A 24,611-nucleotide genomic window follows, 5' to 3' on the forward strand; every position below is an offset into this window, starting at 1 on the left:
AACCACGAAAGATGGTATCTGACATGGAGTGGTAGGGACTCTGAACTTACTGCTTGAATGGACCCAGATGACTGGGATTAAGTCCTGACAGTTCTGCAGTTCTTAATCCTACTGAGGTGGTATTACCATATACATCACGTCTTTTAGAAAATAATTTTCTAGCAGGTGGGAAAAAGAAAACACTTTAATCATTTTTTTCTTCTTGCACATTTATTCCCTTTCATTCCCCCCTTTTAAAATGTTTCATACTTTGAAAAAAGTATATACGTGCTTCTACAAAATTCAAAGGATCCAAGATAAGCCACCTCTTCACCTATATCCTCCAACAGTTGAGTTCCTTACAGAGAAGCAGTCATTATTAGTTGCTCGTGTATCCTTCCAGAACCCTTTTAGACACATATAGGCCAATAAGTGTTATTTACCTATCATTATTTTGCACCTTGTTTTTTTAAACTTTGTGATCCTTCCACGTAAGTACATAAAAAGCACCCTCTGCTTATTAACAAATGCATACTGATTCTATGAATATATTGGTTTTTTTTTTAATAAATAAGACACATCTTGATCGACATTTAGATTGTCACGGTATTCTCTACCATCACTAATGCTACACTATGAAAGTGAAAGTGAAATTGGCTCAGTTGTGTCCGACTGCAACCCCATGGACGAGTCCATGGAATTCTCCAGGCCAGAACACCGGAGTAGGTAGCCTTTCCCTTCTCCAGGGGATCTTCTCAACCCAGGGATCGAACCCAGGTCTCCCACATTGTAGGTGGATTCTTTACCAGCTGAGCCACAAGGGAAACCAATGCTACATTAAATGTACAAGTAATTTCACAAATGTGAATATATTCATAGGACAGATTTCTAGAAACAGAGTTGTAGGATTAATAGGTGGAGATTTGATAAAATAATCATAAAGATTATGATTCCCAGGCGGTGCTGCTAGTGGTAAAGAACCCGCCTGCCAATGCAGGTTAGACCTAAGACATGTCCGTTTGATCCCTGGGTTGGGAAGATCCTCTGGAGAAGGGAATGGCAATCCACTCTAGTATTCTTGCCTGGAGAATCCCATGGACAGAGGAGCCTGGTGGGCTACAGTTCACAGGGTCACACAGAGTCAGACATGACTGAAGTGACTTAGCACGGCATACCCATTTTCACTCCACTAGTAACCGATGAGAATGCCTGTTTCTTTATATCCTGCCAATAGTGTTTTCTTTCCTGGTGGTGGTGGTTTAGTCGCTAAGTTGTGTCCGACTCTTGCAACCCCATGGACTGTAGCCTGCTAGGCTCCTCTCTCCATGGGATTCTCCAGGCAAGAATACTGAAGTGGGTTGCCATTTCCTTCTCCAGGAGATCCTCCTGACCCAGGAATTAAACCCGGGTCTCCTGCATTGCAGGCAGATTCTTTACTGGCTGAGCTATGAGGGAAACTACAATGGAGAGGAAAGGAAACACTTCAAGTAAGTGTAGGCACAACGGCTGGCCTAACTCAAGAGTAAGAATTGTTTTTTGCAAAAAGTTAACACAGATGTTTGCTCTATAGGCCTTCCCCAGGCAAGATGGAACTGGGATATTCACTACTGGTCTAGCCTCGATATTCTTTTGAAGCCTAGAAGGCTTAGTGAGTCTTTAGAATAATTTCTAATCTATTATAGAAGTGGAAGACATCCTATTCATTCTGCAAATACTTACTTAGCATCTATCCTGCAGCAGGCATTGTTCTGATGGCTGAGGTATGAACAATAAACAAAATAGACTAAAGTCCCTGCTCACATTAAGATTATAATGGGGTGGACGTAGGCAGATAATAGAGACAATACACAGATCTGATGTATGGTATGTTAGTTTACAATAGGACTATGGTAAAAATAAAGAAAGAGGGAACAGGGAATAAGAGGAGTTACTTTTGTGAAAGGTGGTCATGGAAGGAATCACTGAGAAGGTGACATTTAAGCAAAGACCTGAAAGCAGTAAAGGAAGGATCTATAAGGCATCTAGGGAAAAGAGCAAAGATAGGAGTTGAGGGTGTGCCTGGTGCATCCTAGGAACACAAGGAACGATGCTGGTTGGGGCTCAATGAGCAAGGGGAAGAGATGAGGTCGAGGTATGGGGTTTGGGCAGTAGGCCTCAGGAAAGTAGGAAAGCCATTGGAGAGTTCTAGAGAGTTACACTGAATTGTCTGCTGAGAACAGACTGAGAAAAGGCAAAATGGATGAAGGCAGAACCAGTTATTAGACTTCCTGGACAACAGGTGAGAAATGAGATGGGTTAGACTGGGCCGGTTGCCATAGAGGTGTGTATGTGTTTGGACTGTGAGTCTATTCTGAAGGTGGAGCCAGCAAGATTTTGTTAGGTTGAATGTTGGATGTGAGAAGGAAAGAAAGTGAGAATGACTTGAATGGAAGGGGGAATATCATTTACTAGGACAGGGAAAGAATACAGGTAGAGCACGTATTAGGGTGAATGGGAGTTGTAATTTGAGTTACCATGGTTACCATGGCTTTCTGTGGCTAGGGCTCTTAGATGGCAATGGTTCCAGATCAGATGAATAACCTAGACCAGAAATGGCAACCCACTCCAGTATTCTTGCCTGGAGAATCCCATGGAGGGAGAAGCCTGGTAGGCTACAGTCCATGGGGTCGCAAAGAGTCGGACACGACTGAGCGACTGAACGGAACGGAACGAGACCAGACCATGACTGTAATGCCTTCCTGGGATAAAGGCTTGATTCCTTTGAAGGAATGTGTGCCCGTGGGCACTGTTCTCTTGAAGCAAGCCTAATCCAAATTAGCTTTGCACTGAGATACTGCATTGAAGATTCTTAAATTTTCTGTTTCCCTTTGTGAACTACTTAATCAAAGGAATAGGCAAATGTGCATGCACACACACAACTAATAACCTTGAAAACAATTCAAAAACTTGATTTCTTGTCCACGGTATAACTAGCAGAATATGAACTCTGTATGAGAGGAGTCACTCTTTTCCCAAATTCAAAAACTCAATTTAAATTTTCATTTTGGGTCTACGATCAAGACACCAGTTCTGAGATAATGCCAGGCTAGACTGGTACAGAAATCACACGAAGACAATCTCAAAAAAGTGCCTGATTGAAGAATCTAAACAGGAATTCACTGGACAAATAATCCACAAGGAAGGAACACACTTAACAGAGTTGTGACTAAAGCACCTGATAAAACGATATCCAAAAATTGAAATGAATATTTCAACAAACACATAAAAAGGTGAAGGAAAGCAAAACCAGTAAGCCATATAAGTGGAGAAAATAAAAAAAAAAGGAACAGAAACTAATACATAGGGATTACTTCAAAAGGCTAAAAAGAGATTAGACTCTGCGACCTCATGGACTACAGCCCTCCAGGCTCCTCTGTCCAAGGAATTCTCCAGGCAAGAACTCTGTAGTGGGCAGCTAGTCCCTTCTCCAGGGGAATTTCCCGACCCAGGGATCCAACGGGGGCCTCCTGCATTGCAGGCTGATTCTTTACCGTCTGAGCCAACAGGGAAGCCTAAAAAAGATTAGGGGGAAGAAAATTTTAAAAAGGGTCCTTGAATGGGAGGCGCAATCTATACAAGTGTACAACGTCAGAGGACAGAGAGCAGCACTTTTCCCCTAGCTAACAAGCAAGACCAGTGGGTACCTCAGAAAGAAAACAACCAACTGCTAGCAGAGAGTAGCTAAGGGAATCCAAACTTGTTTTAAAGCAAGTAAAGTGGTGGCCAGACTGGGTGACTCAGAGGCATGACTCAAACGCGACACTGGGGGTGTCAGCTCCCGGAGGCCGGGGGCGCGGCGTCAAACACATTTTAGGAAAGTACCAGGCGCGTGGAGGGCGACAGGAAACCTCCCGGGGGAGCGGCCTAGGGCTCCTCCTGGCCTCGAGTCTGACCTCTTAGCATCCGCACCAGGAGGAGTTTCTAATCTCCAGGTTTCCCCTTCTTTTAGAATCCGCCCCTCCATCACCCCCACTTTCCTTCCACAAAGCGTCACGCGGCGTGTATGTGCGAGACGTCGGGCCCCTCCCAGCTGCCCTCCGCCCTGCGTTCCCCGCCACGCGCCCCCCAGCCCCGCCTCCTCGGCGAGCCGCTCCCTTCCCACCCCGCCCGCCGCCCGGGCACGCGCGGCACGAACGGCGCTGGGAGCTGCACTAGACAAACACCTGTCCCGCCTGGGCCCCGCGAGATTTGGGGCAAAAGCATAGACAACAGTCGGCGCGTTCTCGCGAGGTTTAGGAAATTTCCCACGGCCCGTGTTGTGTCTGAATCGAGTAGTGGAAGGCGGTGGGAAGGAGGTGTAGCGTGAGACCGGGCTGCCCGCATTGGGCACATGCGCAGTGCCGCTCGCGCGTGCCGCGCCAATCCTGCAGAGCCTTCAGCAGGTTTCGGGCTGTGGATTCCAGTTCTCCGGGTTTTGGGGCTCCCTGCGGGAGGCAGTGCTGGATCTGGGAATCTCTAGGAATTGAAAGGGCAAAGCGGGGAGGGAGGGGAAGAAAGGGGTACTGCAGGTTGGCAGGACGGGTAGGGTTCGAGTCCTGCACCTTTCTTGTATGCCCAGACGGGCCAAATTTGCTCGGGGGCTTCCCGGTTTAGGTCACCTGAGATACACTTCGGGCAGCGAGCTGCGTCCTCCACTGTGCCAGGCCCATGGGAGGACCTTGTCAGAGTCTGTTCCCATATACCACCCGGGTTCACAGACGTCTTGGGTCTGCGATGAGGTCCTGGGGAGGTTTACGCGACCTCTGAGTTATGTGCTGGCTGGGGCAGTGGTGGCTTTCAATTACAGTACAGTTTTCAACTCTGGAGACAGCTTCGCAGCACTCCGGCGTCTGTATGCAAGGTGGACACAGTAGTGGTGACTTTGCCAGAGGCCTTGCCTGACCTTATTTCACACCCAAGGAGAAGAAAGCTAAGGCAGTAGAATTCAACCTCAAAAAAGTATTTCATTTACAGAGCTCTGGTGGCTACCCAGGGGATCGAATGGACTAAGTTCCTGGTTTGTTACTCCTCCGAACTCCAGGCATCTTTGTAGCTCCAGTATCTAACGTTGGCATTACCATAAAGAAGGCGTCCAATGAACGTGTGAATGAATGAAAAGGGCTGGGAACTAAAGTGAGCGGGAAGCCACTTGGAAAACACCCATTTGAGGAGGTGTTTCATCTAGGCCTGTGAAACGCGGCAGATTTTCCCAGGACCCCTCCTCTCTACCCTGGGCTCCGCCTCCTGACCCCTCCATTCCCCGTCCCCCTGTAATCCCCTCCGGTTTTCCTCAGTCTCCACGTACGTCCCTCAGGGCGCGTCCCAAAACCCGGATAACCGGAGCGCTCCCCATGGACCAGATGGAGGGTTCGCCTGCGGAGGAGCCGCCTGCGCATGCTCCATCGCTTGGGTAGGTTTCCAGGGAAGGCAGCGAGCTGGATCCCCTAAGCTGTTGGCGGCGCGAGGCGTCTGGCTCTTTGCGGCTGCTGCGAGGAGAAAAGGAGCGCGGGGGCTGGGTGGAAAAGAGGAGTGAGGAAAAAGGGAAGGGGCGGGGGAGAGGGACCAGGGAAGGCGTCGGGGGAATCTCGCGAGGGTTGGAGTTTTGGCGAGAGTTTGTGGAAGATGGCGCCTGTTGTGACAGGGTAAGTCTTGGGGAATCCGAGCGCAGGGAACCGGGAAAGTTGCGGGCATCCAGCAGCCCGAAGCGGGCGGCGGGTTCGAGGGCCGCGGCACGCTTGGCGTCCGGGAGCCGCGGGGGCGGTGTCGCGTGCGCCGAGCGCGGCGGCGGCGGCGGCGTGTGGCCGTGCGCTGCCCGCTCTGCGCCGCCGTGGCTCGGGCTCCGGCGCTTGAGGGCGGGCGGCGGCGGCGGCGGCGGCGGCGGCGAGGCCGGCTGGTGCGGGCGTGAGTGCGGCCGGGAGCGCGGGGCCCGCGGGCGCCGTGCCCGCCGCGCGCCTTCCGCGCCGCCGCTCGCCGGCCCTGCCTCCCAGCCCCGCGCAGCTTTGTTCCTCGGGGCCGTCGTCGCCGTCTCGCCGGGCCGGTGCCCCCGGTCCCGTGCGCTTTGTCTTTCCTCGCTGCCCCCCGCTACTCTCTACCCCCGGCCCTTTGTTTTGCCGCCCTGGGCGCTTTGTCCGACCCGTCGCGCCCCGCATCCTTTCTCCCTCTCCTCCCCTCAGCTGTCCTTCCTCCCGGACCCCTTTGTTGTCCCCCTCTCTATTCGGTAGCTAAGTGACCTGCCACAGCCCAGGCACTAGATTTCTATTTTTTTTTTTAAATTGCTTTATTTCTTTCGAGCGTTTCTCTCTCACCTTTCTGCTTGGTCCGTGATTACCCCCGGAGGCTTTGTCTCCCCCATCCAGTGGCTTATTTGCTTGGCACCCCCTTCAACCTCCCATCATCGGTTGATTTATCTACTACCCACGGTGTTTGTCGGCTGAACTGTCTCAGTCCCGGAGACTCCATCTGGTGTTTCTACGAGAAGACAGACTCTACGGTTTGTTGTTGTTTTTGTGGCTCTCAAAGATGCGTGGGGATACATAGTTTCTTCCTCGGCGTCTCTCCTCTCCGGCACCCTTTTCTCTCGGGTTTGCGTGCACACCTCCCTACCACCCCTTTCTCTCGGGATTACAGTGTCTGCAGTTTTCTTCGCGGTCTCTTTGGGCGCCTGGTTGTTTTGCTTGGAAAAAGTAGTACTGGAAAAAGATCTTGGTCTCTTGATTATTGCCGCCGACCCCCCCTCCCCAACCCCCCGCCGCCTCTAGGTTTCTGACGGCCTAGGCCAAGGGCGGCTGTCGTAGCTTTGCATCTGGATTAGCTGAGGGTGTTGTAGAGGCGCAAGGTGTATTTTTCTGTTGATGTGTGAGAATACTTTCAGTTTCCATGTTGGATATTCATTTGGTGTGTGCGTAGCAGTTGAGTGCATTTTGGTGTTGAAAAACTTGTGAATGCTGGGGTGGAGAATTTCATTTTCAGGACTCAAGATTCTAAATTCAGAGTTCAGTTATTTTACCAGTAACTCCTACTTTGCAAGGAAAAAGGGAGGGAATTTTGCTGCTTGGGGATTTGATACAACTGTTTTACCTTTTCTTAATTTTTAGATAGTTTACAGTTATGTGCTTTTGCCTCTAGATTTATGACAGCCCTTCTCCCTCATCTTTGAAGTTGAAATGAGGAAAGCGCTTAAGAGTGCTGTTTGGGTTGATGAATACTGCTTCTAGAATCTTGTGGAATGCATTCATCAAATGCAGTTAAAAGATATTTAAGTGATAATCTTTAAGGTAAAAGGGCTTCTAGTGTTAAAAGAGCTTTAATTTGTTCAGAGTGCTTATTGTTATGGAAATATTAAAAGCAGGGAGTTTTCTGTGGGAGTTGGGGGAAGGTGGTCTGGTGTACTTAAATGTTGCCTAAGTATTCTGGTGCTGAAATAATAGATATTACATTTTGCAATGTTGCTAGACTGAATATACTGTTCAGGACACTGTCCCCCCCACTAGTTGATTGTTACTTTAGAAGGTATGTTATCTATAAAATCATTTGGAGTGTCTTTTCATTTATAAACCAGGAGAAGTGCTACTAGTAGAGGACATACAAGTAGAGGAATATTGGTGCTGTGGAAAGCATTTTAAGGCCGTGATTAGAATTAGTTTGAATTCGTTTAATTTTAATTAATTGAAAATCACCTTTCATAATTGATACGAGTGGCTTGTGTGAAAATTTGCAGTCTGGGTTCCATGAGTGGATTCCACCAACAATCATTTTGTCTCTCTTATTTGTTCCTAGTGCAGACTCATTCTTTTGACAGTGAAATCTTGAGCACACATTGTTGTTTCTGACTGTAAGCAAAGTGTAAATGCCTTGTATTAATGGAAGGTATTTTGCTCTGACTTGTGCAGATGAGAATGAGAACACAAACATCATAAAAGCAACTTCAAAAAATCAAGTTGTGTTTTTTATTTTTAAATTGTGTGAGATCTTTATTTCATGACCAAATAAAACAGCACCTTTATTAAATTATATCAAACAGCAGCATATTTAGAAACATACAGCATGAGCTGTGATTGGGAAACTTTCATTCAGATTATTGACTATTAAAGCTTTAAGTTTACTGTGCATGCAAATTGCAGATGGGTCTGTAGAGTTTATTTTCAGGAAAAAGTATGAGAGACTCACTCGGTATTTTCACAACTATTCTAACATACGGTTTTTAAATAAGTTTAAAACTTACCTATTGTTCTATACCAGCAGATTTCTATCAGTATCTTAAGTGGCTAAGATAAAAAATAATTTGGGGAGAGGAGGAAGCCACTCTTGCTGGCTGTAATTCATTAAATAATTTTTGCCACTCTTGATGGACAAAGTATTAGGGGGGAAATGGTGTTTGAAAGTTCTTGCAAATCTTAATTGTGGTATTCGGTCATTTTTAAAGATGTATTTTAAGAACCTTGGACTTGGCTTTAAAACATTATTTTATATTTTGCTTCCTCGTAATACGAAATCTCATGTTATTTCAACTAGGGGCAGTATTTTCTCATGGATTGACTAAAAGTTGTTATTTTTGGCATCTGGCTTTGTGATTATTTCCAAGTTACTCTGCTTCCCCTGGGCCAATTTCCTAACTATGTAGTAAAATGGGAATTGTAGTAACTTGCCACATCTGCACAGGACTGCTGTGCCTCAGGATTTGCAGAAAGCATCTTTGGATGAAAGGTGTGGCTAAAATTCTAGGAATTCTTACTGAAATAAGCTGATGTTAAGTATGTCATATTTCATAGAAAATCACGTAGAAGTTTATGAACTAAGTTCTTGGGAAATCACACTGATGATAGTGGGATGAAAAACCCCTGAATATGTGCTATAGTTTGGGTGGTAAAATCGATACTTTCTTTTTTTTTCAAAGGGACAGGGATAAGTAAAGCAAATTAGAAGGTGGTGTGTGTGTGTGTGTGTGTGTGTTGTGTAAGAGGCTGAAGATCTGTCAGACTCAGATGTAATAACACATTTAAAATTGTGGGATGCTTTTCCTCTGTTGATTTGTTTTCCGCACATGGTAATTTTTTAAAATGGTAGCACAAAATGTTTTCATTAGGCTCTAGGCCAGAATGTTAATAGTAACAACTAATTTTCAGTATACCTGATACCTTTTTTAACGCTTTGTCATTTACTCTCAATATTTTCCAACAAGCAGGACCTTAATTTCGGACTTGACCTTTGGCCTAGGAAAGTCTTTTGCATTTGGGTGACACTGTAGATGTTTATTGAACAAACAAAACCTGTTGCTTCTCTGTTCCTGGTAGATGATGTCATGTCCCATTAGTTCTGCAAACCAGGTGTTCTTTCTAAAACTAACCCTTTACATTTAATCACTAAGAGCTAATGATTTTCTCTCCTGAAAAACTCTTGAATCTGTCTCTTTCATCCTCACTGCCACAGTTTATGCTGTCATCATTCTCACCAGTCTTACTATAGACATTGCAGTTTTCTCTTTCTGCTTGTAGACTCACCCTCTGTGTCCAACTTCCACATAGTCTTTCTGGAGTGAATCTGATCACTTCACTCCTCAGTTTAAAAACCTTTCAATGGCTCCCCCTAGCAGCTTTCGTTAAGAGAGGCAGCAGAATGCAGAGTTTATGAGCTCACTTTTAGGATTTAATCTGAACTGGGTTCCTATTTTGTCTTTCCCACAACCTCAATAAGGTTGACAAGCGATTTCACCTCTCCTTGCCTCCTCCATGAGTTGCAAGGTAATTATTTTTAGCTCAGCAGGTTGCTGTGAAAAGTAAATGCAATAAAACATTTTAGGATGTTTGGTACAAAGCAGGTGCTCAAAAAAATGTTAGGATGGTGTGTAGGGTCCTCTATAATGATTTCATTTACCTTTTCTTCAGTGAGACTGTTTGCCTTTCTGTCCCTTCATATTCAATTCTCCAGCCATATTTAAGAATTTGGAGTTCCTTGCTTAGGCTCAGTCAGTAGTTTAATATATCCATGTGCTTGACAAGTGCTGGTGTTAGTAGATTTGGGTCTGAGGATACTCTTAACTGGATTCACCAGGCTAGGTTCAGTGCCTCTGCATGTATTCTTAAAGAACCAGGTGTAATTCACTTGGAAGTGTCATACTGAATTGTGATTGTTTTCATACCTAAAGACTGTTGGTTACCTGATGGCAGATAACACAATTTTTTTTTTCTTAATATATTCTTACACTCAAAACAGTGTCTAGAACATGATGGGGGCTTCAGTAAAGTTTTTTGGACAAAGGACTTGGAGGACTTTGAAGCCTTGATACAACATGGTTCGTGTAAGCAGAATTTGATGTGTACAGGGAATATGTTGATTCTGTAAGGAACTTAGCTGCTGAAATACCCAAAGGAATTGATATTTTCAGCTGAAGGCAGCCCATAGCCCCTGAGAACACTGCAGTACAATTCTTAGGCAAAAGCTCCTTTGGATTATTAGAAAACAGTATATTGTTTGTACAAACTGACAGGCTTAAATATCATTTTGTTTTTTTGTATAGTTGACTGTTCAGTGTTTCTCACAAGGTTACATTATTTTTAAGTGTTTTAAATACTTCTTAGATGCATAGGGACATATATTAAACCTTAAGACTCTGTAGATTGCTTTTTTTGGGATCCATGTCTTTGAACCAAATAAGTTGATAATCTTCAGGAAAACTCAGGCTTTGTAGACAAATTACTCACAGATAATTTCTTCAAGCTTCAGGTTCTACCCCTAAAATAATGAATGATGTTTTTGTTGTGTTTATCTGTGAGGCACACTGACTATCAAGTAAGGTAAAATGTGTGTCAGATAAAACAGTTTATGTGTAAGTAATTTGTAAATCGTAAAGTTCTGTGTACAAATACTTTAATTATAGTAATCAGTTTCTTTTGGTAACCTTTTGCAGTCAGGATTCAAGATGAACCTTTTTATCTTGCAACCTGTGGTTTGTGGGTCATGTTTTAGAAGGGAGCAGTGTATTTAGTGTAGAGGACCATAGCTCTTAGAGTATGTTCCTTGGCATTTTGAGCAGATGTATTTGGTACATTATTGCTTGACAATGCATGTTGTTACAGAGTCATCCCCAACTTTTTTGGTCTGCTTCTAGTTGTTCTAGTCTCTGCTTGGACAGCCATAATGATGAAGGAATGTTGAATGTCCAATTGCTACCATCTCTCAGACACCCTGCCCACAGTTCTGGATGCCCTGTAGGCCTGGCACAACATCATGATATCGTTTATGCTTCATTAGGCCTGCTTCTGCTTCAGGAAATGACATGATATCCTAATGGTGTGAAAAGGGTAATGCATTTCCTGAACACAGTTTACTACTGGGGGAAGAAACAAGTATTGGGGGCACTGTGGCTTGTTTTGTATAATTGGTTGTAATTTCTTACCTGTATAAATGTTTGTGTAGGTTTGTTGTGTTTAGACAATGCAGAGTGATAAGCATGACAATTTTTCAGTCAGGTTATAAGTTCATGACAGTTTTTGGAATATTGAAATTATTTAAGTTTACAAAAGCAAGAAGAAATGACTGCTTCTTACGTATCCTAAGTGGCAAAAGCCTTGCAGTGAAAATGCTGCACTAGTTGGATGTGAGATGAAATACACTAGAAAATCAAGCTGACCCTTTTAAATTCCCCACCCTTGCTTTCTTTTCTATATTCAGTATTTTTAACTTAGCCCTAATGTTTTTTGTGTATGTGTTAATTAGAGTTATAAATGAATAAGAATTTTTTTCTCAGTAAGTTTATATAACTAGGAAAAATGTTTATTACTTTGAAGTGAAAGTTGCTCAGTCATGTCTGACTGTATGCGACCCCATGAACTATACAGTCCATGGAATTCTCCAGGCCAGAATACTGGAGTGGGTAGCCTTTCCCTTCTCCAGGAGATCTTCTCAACCCAGGGATTGAACCCAGGTCTCCCACATTGCAGGTGGATTCATTGCCAGCTGAGCCACAAGGGAAGCCCAAGAATACTGGAGTTGGTAGCCTATCTCTTCTCCAGCAAATTTTCCCGACTCAGGAATAGAACCGGGGTCTCCTGTGTTACAGGTGGATTCTTTGCCAACTGAGTTATGAGGGAAGCACAGGTTTATGCAGTTGCTTTATGAAACACTATTTTTTTTATTACATGATAAAGATTGTGTTATATAACTGCAATATTAGTTGCCTTATAAAATAGGGAATCAGTGTTACAGATTTTTTATTATTATAAATAACTTCTTTTGTAACAGGGGTATATTCTCTTCTTAGAAAAGTGCTGATGCACTAAGATCTTGCTTTATTTTTCTAGCATACTTTTTTTTTTTTGGCTGTGCTGCATGGCTTGTGGGATCTTAGTTCCCCCATCAGGGATCAAACCTGTTTCTCAGCAGTGAAAGTGCTGAGTCCTCTAACAACTGGACCATCAGGGAATTACTTTTTTTTCCCTTTTTTCTTTTTTAAATGGAACTTTTTTTTTTAAGGGTAGTTTTAGGTTCACAGCAAAATTGAGGGGAATATTTCTCATGTACTTCTTGCCCCCACACAAATCACCTGTATTGTCAGTATCCCCCAATAGAACGGTATATTTGTTATAATTGATGAATTTACATTGACATGTTATATCTCCCCAAATCCATAGTTTACAGTGGGGTCACTGTACATTGGGGTACATTCTATAGGTTTGGACAAGTGTGTGTGTGTGTGTTTGCGTGCACACGTGCTCCGTCACATCCAACTCTGTGACCCCATGGGTTATAGCTTGTCAGGCTCCTCTGTCCATGGGATTATCCCACAGGGATACTGGAGTGCATTGCTATTTCTTCCTCCAGGGGATCTTCCCAGGCCAGGGATTGAACCTGCATCTCCTGTGGCTCCTGCATTGGCAGGCAGATTCTTTACCACTGAGCCACCTGGGAAGCCCTTGGACAAATATATCTACAAATGTATCTCCCATGTAGTAGCATACGGAGTAGTTTCATTGCCCTGTAAAATCCTCTGTGCCCTGCCTGTCCATTTCTCTCTCCTTCCCTTATCCCATCACGGCAACCACTGAACTTTTTATTGTCTCCATAGTGTCCAGCATACTTTTTCAAATCATTTAACTTTTGGTTTAAATATGAGGAGATTTTTCATGCAAAAAATTATATAGTTCTGTCCAGAGCTCCTGATCTATCCACTGACTGGAGAAAGTAAAAGTCACTTAGTCGTGTCTGACTGTTTGTGACCCCATGGACTATATAGTCCATGGAATTCTCCAGGCCAGGATAGTGGAGTGGGTAGCCTTTCCCTTCTCCAGGGGATCTGCTGAAACCTCGCTAACTGAGTATTTACAAATGGGAACGTCTCAGTGAGGGGAACAGGTGTAAGAGCACCTATAGAACTGAGAGTCTGTCTTTACCAGCTTTTAAGTAAATACTGAATATTTTTGCATACTTTTATAACATTTGACATCTTTCTGCAAGTATGTAAATATATCTATATTATCTTTTATCTTTGTCCATATCTGTTTATCTGATCTATCATCAAGCTTCATAAGAACTGGATCAGCATTTTACTTATGTTGCATAATTGTGGAACAACTGCTATTGGCTAGATTGTACAATACTTGCTGGATGAACAGGACTGGAGTGGATTTAATAAAATATAATACTTGCCACTAGGTGGCACTTAGTTTAAGTGATAAATAAATATGATGTTCAGCTAGATTGGTTTTTCTATATAGATGTAAATAAAATGACCCCCTGGATTTATTCATGTTCAGCTCTCTGCCAGTTTTGGACTATACTTTCTGAAGTGGGATATGAAACATATAGCAAATAGAAACCTAACTTAGAGTGTTGAAAAACAGAAAGTATAATGGCATTAGAGTATGTCCTGTGAAAAACTGAAGTGAAGCTTAGTGAAATTGACAGGTGATCAAATTTCCCACTGCTGAGTGTATTTAAAGCGAAGTCTTAGCTTTTACGCCTTGTTTTTTCTTAAGAATTTGTGGATCGTTTTAAAGAAGATTGGGAATTAGTTTCTTCTTGGATTTAATTAAAGATGATGGCGAAGTGTGGTCTTTAGAGATAACGGACTACAATTCTATGTCCTCTTATTTATATTCTGGTATGTTGTCCTCTTCTTGTGTAATAACATATCATAGAAAGTAACTCACCCTGTGTGACAAAAATTGTTAAATCCATTAGATTCAGGAAACTTCAGATCTGGAAAAGACTTTTTTAAATCATATGTTCTAAAGTAATTACTCACTGAAATGCAGGCACAGATTAAATAATTTACCTGTAGCTAATGGCTGAGACACATTGAGTATCTGAGCTGAACTAGTTCCTGGTATTTTTGGGTGCGGGGAGAGATTTATGCTGGTCTTTTATTCTTTTGTGTTTATACCACTCTGCTACATTTTGAAGTTACATGCACTTTGTTTTTTAAAATACTTTTCTCCTGCTATTTTTGTGGGCTTAGATGAAGAATACAAATCTCGCAGCCCCAGGCCTGGGAGTGCTGCTGCCAGTTTGCTTAACAGACGGTCAACTCTAAGCCTTCCCCTTTGCTGTTTCCCTGTTCTTTATCTTGCACTGTGTTTTGACTGACCAAGGTGGCCGCATACTTGTTCTCACTGCACATCTCCTCGCGTTGCCCCTGTGCAAGAATTGCCTGGGTTCACTTAACCCCTGGTTCACTCCAGTCTCTGCTTCTTGCCTCCTTAGCTTTTTATTTCTGCCACGTGGCACTGAATTGCACCTGGCTGTTTCCAAAACTTCTGGAGGAGAAAATGGCAGAAGAGGAGATAGACAAAGAAGAAGACTGTCAAAGAGAAGGAGGCCACAACTTGAAATTGTTTACTGAAAGATGAGCTTGTTTATAAATTTGATGATTTTCATACAGTGATTTTTCTAGTGTATTTATGTCAAGATAATATTACTCTCTTGACTGCTCAGACGCTAGGTCGTTTCGGACTCCTGCGACCCCATGGACTGTAGCCTGCCAGGCTCCTCTGTTCATGGAATTGTCCAGGCAAGAATACTGGAGTGGGTAGCCATTTCCTTCTCCAGGGGATCTTCTCTACCCAGGGATCGAACCTGGGTCTCCTGCATTGCAGGCAGATTCTTTACTATCTCAGCCACCAGGGAAGCCCCTCTTGACTGTGGAATTCATTAAATCTGTTGTCTATCATCTCTTCTTATCCAAATGACAGGGAAGTGAATTAAATCCATTTCAGCATTCCAAAGATAGTAGGGATAGTTTTGGTTTGGTGGTTTACTTGTGAAGTGAAGTCGCTCAGTTGTGTCCGACTCTTTGTGACCCCATGGACTGTAGTCTACCAGGCTCCTCTGTCCGTGGGATTCTCCAGGCAAGAATACTGGAGTGGGTTGCCATTTAATGAGTGTCATTATTTGATTTCAATGGATAGTGCTGAATTAATGGGAGTTGTTGCTTCACTGTTATAGTGTTGAAAAAAAAATAAAAACCCTAGACAGTTACAGCTTTCAAAGATGTTTATTTCATACTTATTGATAAGTCACATTTCATTCTGGCTTTCCTCGATGCTACAGTGTGTGATGGGTACATTTTAATACAGAATTTAGTGGCATGTTATTCCTTTAAACTTTGTTTCTTAGCTGTAAGTCCTCGATGTTGTCAGTTGGAAAATTAAATTTTTAAAATTTCGTTAGAATTTAAATTCATATAATAGCTTAGGTGTGCTGTTGATTTATTGTTTCATTTCATTTTACCCTGTTTCTACAATTATTTCAGAGAAGTGACTATCCTGATGTGAAAGTTTTTCTTAAGGGCTAGTTAATGTCATCTGTAAACACTCATCGTGATTATTTCTCTTGTTGGAAAAATAATATGTTTGTTATAAGAAATTCAAAAGTTACTTGAATATGTCATGTAAAGTGAGCCACTGTAGTCTTCCACTAGGAAATTAGCTACTGTTATCAACTGGGAGCATATTCTTAAACTTTGTTTTAAATGGAAATGCTAACATTCTATATTTAAAATGTCATTAGTTTAGCAACCATTTTTTTTTTTTTTTAAGCAAACAACATATTTAAGGGGATTAGGGAGCTGACATTTTGGTTGAATGTCTACTGAGACCTCAACTACACTGTGAAGGGAGATGGTATCTCCATTTTATAGATAAGTCTGAGGGTCAGGGATTTAGTGATTTAACCCAAGTTCACACAGCTTTCCTTCTTCCTTGCCACTGCATTACCCTGTACTCAGAGAGCTTTTGTTTATCTTTTCACCTAAATGTTAATCATTTGAAGCTTCCAAGCTCTCTGTTAGATGGCAAGACAGCCCCAGATGGAAGTAAGACTAGTACAGGCTTAGGAGATTATTATGTCCTCCTCTGTTGCAGGGCTTCAAAAATAAATCTGTACTTTGACTAGTGTTTGAACTCAAAAGTTTCTCTGAAGTAGCATCATTTGTCTATAAGTAAAATTTTGTGTAATTTTAAAAATAGTCTTGTCGGATACTCCTGGGATGAAGTTAAATCAGTTAAATCCTCTTTCCCCAATTTGTGTTTTTAGATTTTATCCATCGTCTTACTCCTTTTCCGCCTAGAGACCAATTTTCAGGTCATTTAATTATTTTGTATACACATTGTATGGCTTTGGACAATTTATATAATTGTGTTGTAACTTAAGTTTCCCCAATTGTAAAATGGGGAGTATATCTCAGAATTCTTGTGAGGATCTCACGCATGTATGCAACAGGCTGCCAGACTCTTAAGAATTACTTACTGCTGATTTCCTTTCATACATTTCTTTCAGGCCACTGCTTTACCACTTATTTTTATATGCTTCTTTTTGTTACATGTTAAAATCTGATTTTTCATCCAGGCCATTAATAAATAACCCTTCAACTGGCTCCCAAAACCTGGTTTTATTTTTCCTGCATCCTTTGTTTTTTGTTGACCACGATGTCTTTGTTCTTGACTGTTAAGACACTATGTTAACCTCTTGAACATTCCATCTTTTCTGCCTGTTTCATCTATAGTCTTAAATATTGTGGTTTGCAGTCTCTTTCTTTCCTTGCTTTATCTATTCTTTGACTTTATATTTGTATCATCGCCTCAGATGTTTAGATCTGTATTTCTAAAACTACTACTAGTTGTTCTGTAGGCCAGCCAACTTTGTTTTTCCAAAACAACATGTTTTTTCCTACCACCTAAACCTGTTATAGCATCCTATAAAACAGGCTTATTTTTATTTAGTAGCTATAAGTTGAGTCTGACTCTTTTGCAACCCAGTGGACTGTAGCCCTCTGTCCATGGGATTTCCCAGGCAAGAATACTGGAGTGGGTTGCTATTTTCTTCTCCAGGGAATCATTCCGAACCCAGGGATCAAACCCAAGTCTCCTGTGTCTCCTGCATTGCGGGTGGCTTCTTTCACCGCTGAGCTGTTTCATATTCTGGGCTCTCCTTTCCTTGCTCACTGCCATTGTTTTATTCTCCAAGCCAGTTTCATCTCCTAGTTGGACCAACCACTGTCATAGCCTTGTCAACTCCTTCCCCCGCAGCCCCGAATTGCTTCCTTCTTTAGTCTGTGGCTTTTGGTAGTTCATTATCGTACACCTGTTAGTATTGGGGGTTTGTGGGGTTACCTGGTAACCTAATTTTTTTCTAAATGTTGTCCACAGATTTTGATTTTGTTGTCTGAGTGCTTTTTATGTGGAAAGGCTGAAAAACTAAAGTGATGCCACCACCATCCTAAAATGCTGTCTTGAGTTTTTAAAGTCATTTAGACAAATACATATTACTTGTAAACAAAGATCAATATAGTAAAGTGAATAAGATAGTTCCACTGCACACCTAAATCCCAACTCCAGAGATATGCACTGCTTACAGTGGGGTGAGTATACTTTCAAACTTAAGGGCAAACTCTCTACTTGTGCCTTAGATCCCTTGCTTTCTCAGCTACTCTATGACGTTGGCTAGCTCTCTGGCCTTCCCGTTGGTCTCAATTTTTACCTTTAAATCCCATGGATGGAGGAGCCTGGTAGGCTGCAGTCCATGGGGTCGCTAAGGGTCGGACATGACTGAGCGACTTCACTTCACTTTTCACTTTCACACATTGGAGAAGGAAATGGCAACCCACTCCAGTGTTCTTGCCTGGAGAATCCCAGGAACGGGGGAGCCTGGTGGGCTTCTGTCTATGGGGTTGCACAGAGTCGGACACAACTGAAGTGACTTAGCAGCAGCAGCAGTAGCAGTGAAGCGTTCTTGACAATATATAAACATGTTGCTTTTTCTCATCTGGACTGCCCACTCCCCACTAGTTCCTGTTTCTCTTGAAGAAATATGAACAAATAAATACTTTACTGGCATGTATCACCTTCAACAATGTATGTTACTCGCTTTTTACTTTGTTTCTCTTTGAAACAAACTTTGTATGAGGAGTTCTTTCTATTTCCAGTTACTCTTACTCCATTTCCCCTAAACCTTTTTTAAGTCAGGGTTTTGTCTGGACCACCTCAGCAAAATTGTTCTTGTCATGGTAGCCAGTTCCCCCCACACAGGTGAATGTGCAGTTTTCCCTGCGCCCCCCCGCCCCCCAGTGTTATTTGACTTGACTTGATCAATCGCATTTGACATCTTGTTCAAACTTTTTTTTTCTCTGACTTCTAGGATACCACACTTCTGGTTTCCCACCTCACTGGCACTTTTAAAAAAATCTCCTTTATAGTGCTTTTTCATTTTACTGCATTTATCCTACTTTTGATTCCTCATTTTGTTCCCTTCCCTTGTTTTATTTTACTCACTGACATGTATCACCTTCTAACAATGCATGTTATTCGCTTTTTTATTTCTCTTCCCCACTGGAATATAGTGGGTACGCAATATGTGTTTGTTGACTGAATGAATAAATGAAGTGTTCCACTGTCTGAATGCTCTGTCGTTTTCTCATTAATTTTTAAGTCCTACTTTTATTGTTGTATGTTATACTTAAAAGATTTTATAGGCCCCCCTGGTATAAATAGATTCATCTAATGTGGAGCCTGGTAGGCTGCAGTCCATGGGGTCGCTAAGAGTTGGGCACGACTGCGCGACTTCACTTTCACTTTTCATTTTCATGCATTGGAGAAGGAAATGACAACCCACTCCAGTGTTCTTGCCTGGAGAATCCCAGGGACAGAGGAGCTTAGCGGGCTGCCGTCTATGGGGTTGCACAGTCAGACACGACTGAAGTGACTTAGCAGCAGCAACAGCGGCAGCTTTGAGCTCTCTTGTTGCATTTGTTCTGTGCTGTGCTTAGTCGCTCAGTTGTGTTTGACCTCTTTGCTTCTCTGTCCATGGGGATTCTCCAGGTAACAATACTAGAGTGGGTTGCCATGCCCTCCTCCAGGGAATCTTCCCAACCCAGGGATGGAAGACCTTGCCATTGTCTGGAGAGGAAGATAGTGTTCTTTTGTTTTACAGAAACTTAATCAAGTCCACCTGCTGGTTGGTGGGGGGTTAAAATTCAAACTCATGTGTCTGGATTCCAGTCCCATTGCCGTGAACATCATCTGGTGATTATGGAGTCTAATGTGATGATGCTACTGGCATCCTTCCTTCCCCGTGTGTGGCTAAGTCTTAATCATCCATCAGCACATGATTGGCTGTGCTCACTAACCACAGGAGTCCTTTCCTCAGTCCAGTCAGAGAACAGATCTGATGCAGGAGGGTCAAGTTGAATAGGGAATTGGTTTATACAGGAGTTTTTTTTAATAGACTTTTTTAAGAGCAGTTTTATGTGGGAATTTTTGCTTCTGAAGTTTATTATATGATTTTGGAACGAAGGTTTTTGAAAGAACACAGGCTGGTGGTCATGAAATAGACACAGTTTACCACTAACTAATTTGATAATATCCCTGCTTCACTTATCTTCTGTGTAAATGATATCTTGGATCTAGGCTTTAAGTTAGAAATGATACTGCAGTGCTTGAAGACTTTAGAGCGTAATTCTCACATCATTCATGTAAGTGAAAGATATCACTATTAAAAATGACTTGAGTCTCATGTTTTTGGTACTTGAGATATATTCATTCTTTTTATTATACTGGAGTACTTTTCATTTTGTTTTATGTAAAGCTGTTCTGTAGATGTCATTTTAAAGTTTTTTTGCTGTCAAATTTTGTTGTTTTTCTAACTAAGACAGCAGCTGTGGATGTGGCTTAAAAACTGATGAACATCTACAATGATGAGCCTTTATGGAGCAATGAAAGGCCGCTCACAAATTGTATCCACAGTTGCAATGAATTCTGTGTTTGTTCCCTAAGGGTGAATGTGTTTTGAGAGGGATGAGTTAGGATAGTACAGAGAGAGTGTTTCTATTCTGGGACTCTTTGGAGCAGTCATTTCTATTACTGCTCTTCATTTCTTATGACTTTGAAGGAATTTGGATATTTTGCTTGACTTTTTGATGATCTTTAATTGTATTACTTAGATATGTATACAGTAAAGGTAAACTGTAATTTTAGTTGGTTTATGAACATAGTTTCTGTCATTCAGCTATTTTTGCCTTGGGTAATTTCTCATAAGCAAGTATTTATGAATGATGTTTTACCTATGTCTGCTGTTTAAAGCTATAAATGTTGGATTGTTTGGAACTAATAACCCACTCCAGTTTTCTTGCTTGGAGAATCCCATGGACAGGAGCTGGTCAGCTACAGTCCGTGGGGTCGAAAGAGTCGGACTCAACTGAGCAAGTAACACACAGTAACACACATAATTAACTCCTACATGGTGCTTTAGACACACTGTATATCCCTGTTTTCATATCAAAATTATATGGTTTTAATATGTTATTGAGCAGATCCTAATAGTTAAGTATAAATTATTAAAAAGTTTTCCTCTGAGATGCTGAAGATCACGTCTAAAACTGAGCTACAAGAAATAAGGGAACCTTGGTTATTTTCTGTTGAAATATCTAGAAGATAAAACTTCTCCATTCTAGAAAATAATTTATTTCAAAAAGTCAATGAAAAAGAGGGAATGGTTGAAAAACAGTAGTTAAATGAGACTCTGACCAAAAATCAAAGCAAAAAATCCCATAACTGTATGTGTGGGATTACAGGTCAGTATTTATGCAGTTATTAGAGTATGTATTTGCAAACCTCTAAACTTTGTGTTTAAATCAACATAATCGATTCACTTTATTTGTAAAGGCAGTGTTTAACATGCTTCCTAATCATAAATTGCTTATTATTGAAGATATTAAAAAAAATACAGGTTGAATATGCTGTTGAAATTAACTTTTTTGTTGTTGTTAAACTGTCTCATTCTTTCTAGTGGTTAAGACAGTTTAAGGGTTTGTTTTTTTTTTCTGAGAGTTTAAACTTTGACAATAACGTCTGTTCTTTTATTGTGTAGGACAGGGTTTTATGCACGTTAAAATAACAGTTTTTGTGAATTGTAGTTATTATCCACAATCACTTTTAGATACAGAAGTGTTCCCAGTGAGTTACATCTGATTCATAGTCAGATTTTAGTCGAGCAGATGTAGACTACCAGTGGAATAATCAGCCAAATATATTAGGGGATTAGAGAGCCCTTTTTGTAACATTTAGCTTTAGTTTTTTGGCTGGTTAATATGAATAATTAAAGTTTTGAGACAGTTAAATTTTCTTTTCTTCTCTTGGGATTTCACAATTGTCACTGGTAGCGGTAATCACTCGGGAAATAGAAATATTATTTCCATGAACAGATGGCTTTTCCAGCACTCATCTCTGGCAGTGCTCCTGAGGTTTCTGTTTATGTTGGACGATTTACTAATCACGCCAACTTGGTATACTTTGGAAAGATGACACCTGGCAATAGAATGTGATGTAGATACTAGAATGGCTTAGTGAACTTGAGAACTTCCAAAAGTTGGAAGTGTATGCAGTTCCCGTGTTCCCTGGGGGAGGTAAGTCTGTTCCTGTGAGGGGAGTTACCTAGTAATGGGTCCTTCTTCCTCATTAGCTCTGACGTCAGTGTGCTGTTTTCGTTTCTGCTTGGTCAGATGACTAGCCCATCCAGCGCTTTTCTGTTAGGATTAAGGATAGGTTTCCATTGTGTATGAGGAAGATTTTCGGAGGATATAGTGATAGTTACAAAAAATTGCAAAATCATACCTTTATTCTGCTCTAATGTGAAGCTTTTTCTTGTTATTAGTAAGATTATCTCCCCCCACCCCCAATGTGTCTGTTTTCCTTTTCCTTTAATTTTTTTTGGTGGGGAGGGGCCCTGCTGCCTGGATTGTGGGATCTCGGTTCCCTGACCAGGTGTTGAATCCAGGCCCTTGGCAGTGAAAGCGTGGAGTCCTAACCACTGGACTGCCAGGGAAACCCCATTTTGGAAATTTTAAAACACACATATTGGGGATCCACATGTATACTTATGGTCCTGAAACTTCAAAAGCACAAGTCTACTATCAGGTTTCTAAAAGTTTTACATTTGTAAGCTACGTTTACTCTGTAGCAAGAAATATCTGTATTTTGAAGTCATTTTTTAAAAATTAATTGAAGGATTATTGTTTTATAGAATTTTGTGGTTTTCTGTCATACATCAACAAGAATCAGCCATAGGTACATCCATGTCCCCGCCCTGCTGAACCTCCCTCCCATCTCTCTCCCCATCCTCCCCTTCAGCCTGTCACGGAGCCCCTGTTTGCGTTCCCTGCGTCATACAGCAGATATCCCACTGGCTCTCTATTTTACATATGGTACTGTTAAGTTTCCATGTTACTCTCTCCATACATCTCACCCTCTCCCTCCTCCCCACCCCCGTGTCCACAGGTCTGTTCTCCATTGCTGCCCTGAAAATAAAATTAATCAGTGTCATCTCTTTAAATTCCATGTATATATGTCAGTATATGATATTTATCTTTCTCTTTGCGACCTATTTCATTCTGTATAATAGGCTCTGGGTTCATCCATCTCATTAGAACTGACTCAAATGTGTTCCTTTTTATGGCTGAGTAGTATTCCATTGTATGTATGTAACACAGCTTCTTTATCCATTCATCTGTCTTTGGATATCTAGGTTGCTTCCATGTTCGAGCTATTGTAAATAGTGCTGTGATGAACACTGAGGTACATTCAATTTTGGTTTCCTCAGGGTATATGCCTAGTAGTTTGCTGGGATTGCTGGGTCATACAGTGGTTTTATTCCTACCTTTTTAAGGAATCTCCATACCTTCTTCCAGAGTGGCTGTATCAGTTTATTTTCTCACCAACAATGCAAGGGTGTTGCCTTTCTCCACACCCTCTCCAGCTTTTATTATTTGTAAACTTTTTGACGATGGCCATTCTGACTGGTGTGAGGTGGTATCTCATTGTAGTTTGATTTGCATTTCTCTAATAATGAGTGATGTTGAGCATCTTTTCATGTGCTTGTTACTTGAAGTCATTTTTTAATGATATCCAAAAGGAATCTAATGACAGAATTTGTGAAGACAAGTTATTTTAAAAAGACAGAATGGAGCTTTTTTTCTTTAGTATAACTGCTTGGGGCAAGTTGTAAGAGTGAGTAGTCTTTTGGAATTGTTAGAAATTTGTCAAGAAGTGAAAAAGCTGGTGCTTTGCACATTTTGTTGGAGTGGAAGGTGGTGGTACCATTTGTTAGGATGAGATAGCCCTTAGATAAATGACATGAAGAGTAGAGTTAGTGTTGGTGGGGAAAAGTTTTTGGTTTTGAACATGTTGTGTTGAGGCCTGTGTGAGAGAGTTAGTTGAAGATTTCCAGTGACCAGTTACATGTATACATTTTTTTCTGTGGTTTCCAGAGCTCGGGAGAGAGAGGTCCTTTTTGGAAATATATACTTGGAGACTGCTAGATAGTAATTAAAACCTTGAGTGTGGACAAAATCTGCTCAGGAGTTAAGCAGAGACAAACCTCTGGTGAGCATCAGCACTTAAGGTAGAGGTGTAAAAACTAGTAAAGGAAAATTAACAATAAGGTGAGACAAAAGCCTAGACAGTGTAGTGTCACAAAAATGGAGCGAGTGCTTCTGGGAGGAGGGAAACTTGTCAGTTTTGTCACATGCTGCAAAGAAGGCACATGAAATAAATACAGATGCTCACCAGTTTAGGACTTTAGGATTTCAAATTGGTAAAAACAATTTTAGTGAACTGGTGGGAGCTAAAATGTGGTTTGACGTGGATTGAGGAAGTGGAGACGACTCATTCAAGACCAGGGGTTCAGAATTTGTTGGGAATGGAGCCTAGGTGTGATGATGGATCTTTTTAAGGTGGACTTGCCTTGATTTGTTTATATGCTTATTGGAAGGAACACAATGAGGCAAGGGGATGAAACTTAATTGAAACTCCTTTTGGTGCCTTTTCTATAACATTGTACAACTTCTTATGTGTTAATGGAAAGTAAACGTTAAAAGCAGCTTTTGTTGGGGAGAGGGACACACGTTTAATAATGCTGTGACAGTGAAGATATTCATGAGCAGTATGCCTCCTGCAGCAGTTTGTTTTATACTGTATTACAGTCTCTAGACTTTCGGTTGTTTACCTGTATCAGTAAAAAGTTAACTTATACCCCAATAAATGTGATTCTGTAGTAATTATTTGAAATGTACTTTGCTAATATTCACATTGAAGTATGTACAGAAATCTCAAATGCTGTGATACAAATGAGGT

The 24,611-nt window shown here is 41.6% G+C and overlaps 1 protein-coding gene across 7 annotated transcripts in view; it reads left to right on the forward strand.

Annotated features, from left to right (window-relative positions):
* The window catches only part of RBPJ (recombination signal binding protein for immunoglobulin kappa J region), a 244,134-nt gene that overhangs the window by 122,108 nt on the left and 97,415 nt on the right, over positions 1 to 24,611 (forward strand). For 2 of the 7 annotated variants that reach the window (XM_088836269.1, XM_055434534.2), the window contains exon 1: positions 6,066 to 6,487. The exons of 2 other annotated variants lie outside the window; for them this stretch is intronic. Coding sequence is in view for 2 of the 5 variants with exons in the window: in XM_055434536.2 (XP_055290511.1) it covers positions 5,349 to 5,407 (59 nt within the window). In the remaining 3 variants the exon portion in view is untranslated. Of the gene's footprint in view, positions 1 to 4,595; positions 5,408 to 5,512; positions 5,640 to 6,065; positions 6,488 to 24,611 lie in introns of those variants that run through there. 3 more of the 7 variants (XM_055434536.2, XM_055434529.2, XM_055434530.2) reach the window with 3 other exon arrangements.

The sequence above is a fragment of the Moschus berezovskii genome, chromosome 5 (assembly GCF_049115385.1).
Source record: "Moschus berezovskii isolate FMDL1 chromosome 5, NW_MosBer_1.0, whole genome shotgun sequence".
Lineage (NCBI taxonomy): Eukaryota > Metazoa > Chordata > Mammalia > Artiodactyla > Moschidae > Moschus > Moschus berezovskii.